The sequence below is a fragment of the Limulus polyphemus genome, unplaced genomic scaffold (genome assembly GCF_000517525.1).
Source record: "Limulus polyphemus unplaced genomic scaffold, Limulus_polyphemus-2.1.2 Scaffold781, whole genome shotgun sequence".
Lineage (NCBI taxonomy): Eukaryota > Metazoa > Arthropoda > Merostomata > Xiphosura > Limulidae > Limulus > Limulus polyphemus.
This window is the reverse complement of record NW_013666391.1, coordinates 256,933-265,165: the sequence shown is the minus strand read 5'-3', so window position 1 is coordinate 265,165 and position 8,233 is coordinate 256,933. Positions and strand designations below refer to the sequence as shown.

At 30.4% G+C, this 8,233-nt stretch overlaps 1 protein-coding gene across 1 annotated transcript in view; it reads right to left on the bottom strand.

The window, feature by feature from the left end:
* Positions 1 to 8,233, bottom strand: part of LOC106460495 (RING finger protein unkempt homolog) — a 74,181-nt gene that overhangs the window by 11,168 nt on the left and 54,780 nt on the right. Inside the window, exons 14-15 of the mRNA XM_013920200.2 lie at positions 5,775 to 5,870; positions 3,942 to 4,103 (exon numbers count right to left, since the gene is read on the bottom strand). Coding sequence (XP_013775654.1) covers positions 3,942 to 4,103; positions 5,775 to 5,870 — 258 coding nt within the window. The remainder of the gene's footprint in view (positions 1 to 3,941; positions 4,104 to 5,774; positions 5,871 to 8,233) is intronic.

Sequence of the window (8,233 nt, the reverse complement as noted above, 5' to 3'; positions counted from 1 at the left end):
ACTTAAAAAAGATCCCTATTTTTAGTATTTTAGTTACTTTTACAATAATAAATATGAAAAACAAGAAATAAAGTACTTACCCAATCTTCTTTAAGTGGTTACAGTAAAGCACTTAATAATTTTTATTTAATTAAATATTGCACCAAAAAATATAGACTAATAACATGTAAAATGTAGACAAATTCACTTACCTCTCAAAATTTTCCTGGCTTTCTAACTATGCGACAAGAGCCGTTACAAATTCATTCAAGCTAGTAATTAACTTTTCCACAAAAACGAATCTTGTACTGTGAGTGAAATTGATGATATTCTGTTGAGAATATGTTATACAATACGTCATTTGATAGATGAAAACCTTGACTTTCTATTGGCTATAGGTAATATATAATGAAATGTAAGAGAGAACTATCAACAAATTGTGAAAGAGAAGATGTGACAGGTGAGCGTAGCAAGAGGGGTCTGATATTTTATTCGATGGCTCTGTAACTAAACAAAATTGAAGACTATAAAAATTATGGTCTGTCTGAGCAATAATGATTTTATAGAGCGTAATTTACATTTAATTTTGTACATTTTTGAAGGGTGTTAGATAAATTATGGATGCTGACATGCCAAAACAAAATGTATCATGTGGGTCACACTTGTAGAAATTCAGAATTTTTCAAAATATTCCCTTGTAGAATTAAGAACTTAAAACTTGTATATTACTAAAATATGGATTATTAGCTAAGATTTTATGCTATTCTAATTGGTATAACATAAACAAAAAGTGATATAATAAAATGGAATGTAAGACACAAACCTTGTGTGATGCACAGTAAAGGATACCCAGGGCAATAGGGTTAACCTGCTTGGAGTGCAAGAGTTAAGCCCAGTGCCTATATTTTCAAGCTTCTGTTCACATATTCAGTGAAGTTGAAATGAAATCACCATAACTTTTAGATCCTTTGTCAAGAGTTTACAACTTTTATATATTCTTTTATTCAAGTATATATAGACTGAAATAAATCAGTTGCAATCTATAATAATAATAAAAGGTGTTTCTATGGGTCTGTGTGGAACTGCCATAGCTCCGAGAGGAAAGAACCTAGAAACCTTAAATTTTGCACACATACTAAGAGGACCCTGAGGGTACATGTCAGATATAAAAGACTGTTTAGTTTCTTTTATAATAAAAGAGTTAAAAACAGACAATTAATAATGGTTGGAGATGGCTTGAATGGGTAATGAAGAAAACTTTAATACAAGTTTAACATAACAGCAAATGCAAAACGTTTTGGAACAAGATTTTGTCATCATCTGACAGTTTACAGACAGTGTACACCTGGGTATAATTACTTATCCACGCGCATAAACACTTCTCTTTTTGTGAGGCAAATTAGCAAAAAACCACAAAGAAAAAAATATGTGACTACCATAGCTCCAAGATCAAAGAATCTATAAACCTGAAATTTTGCACCCATACTAAGTGGACCCTGAGGGTGTGCACCTGGGTATTAATTCTTATCTACATGAATGTGCACATGCTCATATTTTTATGAGGAAAGCTAGTTAAAAACCACATAGAAAAGGAGTTGTTCCTTATACTACAAACAGAAATCACATACAGACACACACGTGCATGCACATCTGTGTGTGTAACTGCTATAGCTCCAAGAGGAAAGAACAGAGAAACTTGAAATTCTGCACCCATACTAAGTGGACCCTGAAGGTGTGCACCTGAGTATTACTTATTTTATCCACGTATGCATGTGCATCTTTTTAATGAGTCAAGATAGTGAAAAACCACATAGAAAAAAATTGGTTCTTTATTTAACAACTTCTAATATATAGAAAAACCAATGCATTTTGGCATTCCAACAATGGCTATTATGTCATGTTGCTTAGCAACAAATGTATATAGTTTATACTTTTATGCTAAAATGGGTTTAGAATACAACATATTAACCCAATAACCCAAGCAAAGCCGGGTACTTTCACTTGTATTAAGTGAGAAAAGAATTGTTCTTTTACAAATTATCACTAGTTTACCAACAACAATCAAAAAACACTATTAACTCTTAAACAAGTAAACTAGATAAGGGGTATTTACCATCTCAAATAACACTGTATGATTATAAAATATGTTTTCCTCATATTTTCATGAAGTGTTTTTTAACTGATTAGACATGGGAAAGAGGTAATCCAACAATATTTTGACTGAGGTAGAACATAAATGATCTAAGAATATTACTCAAACTCACTTTAATACTAACAATAATTATGATAGCAGTAACTTGTGATTAGCATTAATAGAAAATCTCTTTCCTTAAAATTAACTTTTTTCCCCCTCTCATTAAATAGGCAACTCTACTGCTTTATCACTGAGCAATAGCTATTTAACCCTAACAAACATTAAGTGACTGTTAGATAAAAATCCGAGCAGCATAGTAAAAGCATCAAATAACAATTTATCATAGGTCACAACTTCCTTACAAGCAATGTTATTTTTATTTTCTTATGATCCCTATAAAACAATTTATTTTGTACTTAAGAATCACTGGGTTTGAAAAACAATACAAAACATACACACAACCTACAAAAAATATGTTACTAGTAAGCTAAAAGGTTTAGGGAATTTGCCAGTAATTAATTTTTAAGAATAAAAGTTCTACAAATAAACATTTCTTCCACACATTGAAAATGTTTGTATGCATAAAAATAAAACAACAACAACATATCATTATGGTTACAAAATATATAAATGCTTGGTACAATTATTGTACCTTACTAAAAACTGGAATAATGGCATTAGCACACAAAGTCCACTATTCATATTTTTTTTACTATACTGTACATTTCGTTGCCCTAAGATTACAAACTAAAATAAACTTACTGAAAATAAATAATGAAAAACACACAATAAACCAAATGAATCCTTAATCTGAAAGTATGATGCCACAACACCAAACACTACCAAAATAAAAACAATTCTTCCTCACTAGGTTATATAGTATCTCTCAGACACAAACATATACTTCCAACCTGCTGGGGACTTGTTACTGCATTAGGTAAAAAACATTTAATTTTATGAAAGGTACACATCATACTTGAAACTCGTAAAGCTCACCTTGAAAGGTATTACCTTTCACTTTATTAATTTATCTCACAAGTTTCACAATGGAAGAAAAACAAAAATAATCACATTCTGTCCTAAAAATTAAAAAATAAATCAGCAAACACTCTCACACAAATCATTTAATTACTGTTAAAGCTCTAGTATTGTTAACAGTGTTGTAGATTACCTGAAGTATTTCAACACCATTAGGCACACTAGCTGATATTTGGTTTGGTAAATAAATGTACTACACTTTTCCGTATTTTAACTTTCCCATTACAAAATTATCACGACCCTCGTTGTTGGGGGAGGGGGGGGGGAGAGGTTAGCACCCATAACATCTTTCTTAGGTCACTAGTAACTTAAATAACACATTTTCAACTTAATATAATAAACATGTAATACAACTAAATCTGAATCACTACAAATCAAAACTATGGTAGCATTCCAGTATTGACATTTTTCATTTGAACTTTGTGTTTTATATATAGACACACACATTTAAATTATGTCTACATATAAAGACTATATACCTTTACTTTTTTTCCCAATGAAATCATAAGTAGCCTCATCAACCTGCAGAAGCATGCCACAACAGACCTGACTGATTACAAAGGCATTGCAATAAAATCTCTGACTGCTATATACTCTGCACTTGGGGGCTTAACCTGGCATTCAATATACATATTCACACGTGTCATAGTAGAATTATTTTTTACGTGTTAACAACAATCTGACTCCAATATATTTAAATCTTCACACACATTAAAATGTCTCATTTTCTGTTGTATTACTCATGCTTAGCTGAATTAAGTTATGACAGCGTTGAGATATAAAAACTTACCTTATCTAATCTGTCTAACTCATTTCTAAGCTGGTCCTTTATTTGTTTAAGTTCTCCAAGAGAGATAGTTTCTAACTCAGATACTCCAGGTAAAGTCCGTAATAATGACCCACCAGTTAAATTTTCTACTTGCTTTTGGAGTAAATCAATCTTAGATAATGCCTATATGAAAGTGGGAGAAAAAACATTTCAGAAGATACTGTTATATAGTTATAAAAATACCAAATTTCATCTCCCAACAAGCATAATTACTTAAATTTATTTATAATATTACTGTTGTATATCTTGTTTAACTTCCTCATATGTATGTATGTATGTGATATTTCTCCCAGCTAGACTAACAACGTCATGGCAACATACATACAAACATATATGCAAGTGGCAAACTTTAATGTTATTTAATTTCACCATGAACAAAAGTTATATCTACTTAAATTCTGGGGCCACACTGGTCTAAAAGCTACTTTCTCAAAATTATCTAAATAAATATAAACTTTTTCTGTTTATTTAGTTACAATACCTCACATTTGTGTATGGTCTAGAAATTCTTCACATGTACCTTTACTATCCTGCACCTATTACAAAAACCTCAAAAAACTGCTTCATCAGATAATAACATGTATCATTGTCTGTGTATAAAGCCCTACGGACTACTACCTTCTTCATCTTATTGTAAGCCCTCATGGAAACATGGCTGCTATAAAAGATACACAGCCAATATTATCTTCACACCACTGAAGAAGGCACCAATCACCATAAAAATGACCAACTATTGGTTTATCAAACAGTGTGCCAGTGCTATCTATGTAGGGATGGCACAGACGCCTGTATTAAAGCAATACAAAAGTCATATGGATTTTCATCTCTACAGGTCATCAGCAACTAGATATGAAGAGCTATACCTGGCATAGTTGCTCTATCTCCGGTATATATGCCGCTTTTCAGCTTTCCAGAGCTTCCCAAAGTCGAAAACTGGTGCATAGCCAAAACCAAAATTTCTTTCATTCATCATAATCTTTTTTTTTTCAACAAGCCTAGTGCCTACCTAGTTCTAACAGTAACTATAACCATCATTTGATAGAGCAAAACAGTCTTCACGATCTTTAACTATTTTATTATCATTCTATGCAAAATTTATAAAGCTGTAGAATACACTCTATAACCTAGTAATCCACATACACTATCTTATAAAAAAAAAGTAAACAAACAAGTATTAGTAAAAAAATTTATGACTACATAAAAAATCTATGTAGGGCTGGCTACTGAACTTGAAAAAAGGACCAAACAAGATAGGGATGGAAGTGGACATATCACTTGATCCGGCTAGTGATCACACAGCAGACTAAGCCATCTGAACTTCACATGGAGAATAAAATCACTACATTAGTGGCTTCCTCACTGGCAAAACAAATAGAACCAGAATTTCCAAACTGTAAAATGTTACTCTATTGTAAAATCGTCCTAAATGTAGTATTCTAAAGTTAAATAAAGGAAAGGTATGATGATGAAAACTGAGATTCTATTCAAACACCAAGCTTTTGATAGATAAAGGCTGATAAACAGGTCGACTAACAAGACAAATTCAAAACACCTAAACTATGTACTTTCAGGTACCTGTGACACATTGATCATAAAAAAATTGTTATAAAACCTCCACTGATCAAGATTTATTGTTTAGATTCCAATATCAAGTGTTTTAATAAAAAAAAATTTTGTATACAAAAATAAAATAAATATGCAACAAATTAATATTCTTAATCATCTATAAATATTCCTGAAAAATGATTATTACTGTCAAATATTAATTCTTGAAGGCAAATGTTTTAAATTTACCTCATCTCTTTGTTGTTCTCGTACTTTTTCTCTTTCACTTGCATCTTTGGCTTGTCTCTTCCACGCTTCACATGCCTGGATAGTTCCGATCAACTCCTGAATAATTTTTAATATAAAATTATTAAAACACATATCTTATTAACATCAAATCAAACAAGATTTGGATCCATGTTTTAACCTAAACAGATAAAGCAACCAATATATAAAGATTCACAGTTTTGCTATGGTAGTTATACTATAAGTATTGTTTTTAGTTGATCTAGTAACTTTCTCTCAGTTTTGTGTTCAAGTTATTTGACATTTTTTTGTTATACAAGCATTTAATGTATATAACCTAATAAATTCTATATTTTGGTACAGTGATAAATCTACCCGAAACAATTTTATTTATGTCAGAAAAGATATATATATATATATACACACACACATTAATAAAAGATATATATATATATATATATTAATACATACACATAGAAATCAACATGGTTTTGCAAAATGAATAAAATCAGCATTTTATCTTTTCTTAGCTATACCCACAAACTGGAAAACATTTACATTTTTCTCAAAACAGAGGAAACTTGTTAAAACACAAGCTAATTTATATTTTTTTAAGCTTTATATGTTAAGCATCGACTTTTTATAGTACTTCTCTGTATATTTTTGAATTAGAAACAAAATATCTGAAGTTTACCTCACTCAAAAAATTCAAACACATATTATGAAACTTATAATTCCATATTAAGAATGTTACAGGCTAATGTCATAAAGTGTTCTGTGCACCAATATTAATAACGTATATCAATATTTGTCATTCATGATGTGTATTAATGGTTTCTCTGTATTTTGGAAATTCTGACATCAACATGGATCATAATGCATGCCATAATTGATTGCTAGAGGAGTACATTAGTGCAGGATGAATTTTTCTCCTATCTCTCCTGACCAGTTTTAATGATTGAATTAAGAGAACTTTCCTGAAATAAGATTGTTTCAAGGCAGTGAAAATTGGTGGTAACAGACCATATTTGTGCCATTAGAATACAGCATAATTTTAAATGTAGTGAAACTTATCTTTGTGTAAATTATACATTTTATTTTGTTGCAGTTACATGTTCATCAAGTTTAAAAAAAGTAAAACTTAAAGTTATGTTTGAGAGGGGAATTATAGAGACAGTTAACCAAGTGCAGTACTGGTAATCTGAACACTGCATCATAATTTTGAAGGTATTGAAGAAAAAAATTAAATTTTATAATTTTTAATGGAAATAGGGTGAATAAATACCAGAACAGCTTCATATTTAGAAAAATCAATTTGATGGAACTTGATATATATTTTTAGTGGATTTTTTACAAGTATGTTCAGACATTTTGTTTAATGAAAACAGAGACTTAAAAAGAAATTGGAATGTACACAGTCATAACAAATAACATACTTCAGGCTTTAGAGTTATCCAATTGAAAATTACAAATATATCAGGTGATGATGTTAAAAAGTTCACACAAAATTCCGTACACAAATTAAGCTTAGGATTTCAGTTAAGCCAATTGTTTAATTACCCATCAAGTTCACCTAGAAGAAAAAAAGGACTTAAAATCAAAAACCTTTCTTACTTCTAATGAAATAGTTTCAAAACTAACTAATACAGGAAGTTTATGTTAATGAAGCACTCGAAACACCAATGATTTTAGTCTGCCAGAAGATCCTACTAAACAATTTTACAACATATTAAAACCTTACTCTGAGGAACTAATACAAAATACTTCAAGTTTAACATTAAATATAGTGAACGAACTAAGTGTTACTCACATAAAACTTACAAATAGGGTAATTCAGACCCTTAACAATATCAGAAATAGATTCTTTAACAAAAGTATTTCTACTTGTACTAGTTCCCCATTAATCTTACTGAAAGAATCTATTCATTTGCCCATTTCTACTCGTTGACTTCTTGATGGTAGTTATGAGTATTAGTTACTGTTAATTTCAAAGCAAGAGGAGAGTGGATGAAATAGGAACTCTTGGTAGTGAATCATAACCAACTTATTGTTTTTTTTGCTTCACACACATTTTACAATATATTCTAAGACAGAATTACAGGCACTGCTATATGCACAAATAGAATTGAGCAATATAACTGATTACTTATGAGCAAAGATTAAATCATTTAGTGTCAGTTTTTCCCGAAATTAATTGTATTATTTAATGGTGAACAAGCAGGTACAGTTCTAAAGGGTTTGAACCCCCTCCATTTTTTTCAGAAGTTAATAAAAACAGATAGACATCCTTATACTACCATATCCTATAGTATCAAAAAGAAGCATCAGATGTCAGTGTTTTTATTTGATTAGGCTATTAATTACTATAAAAGCTTTGCTGAGGTTTACTGAAATCAACAGTCCAGCAATATCCACAATCCAATAACTGATTATTTCTAAGCTAATATAACAATATTGTTATA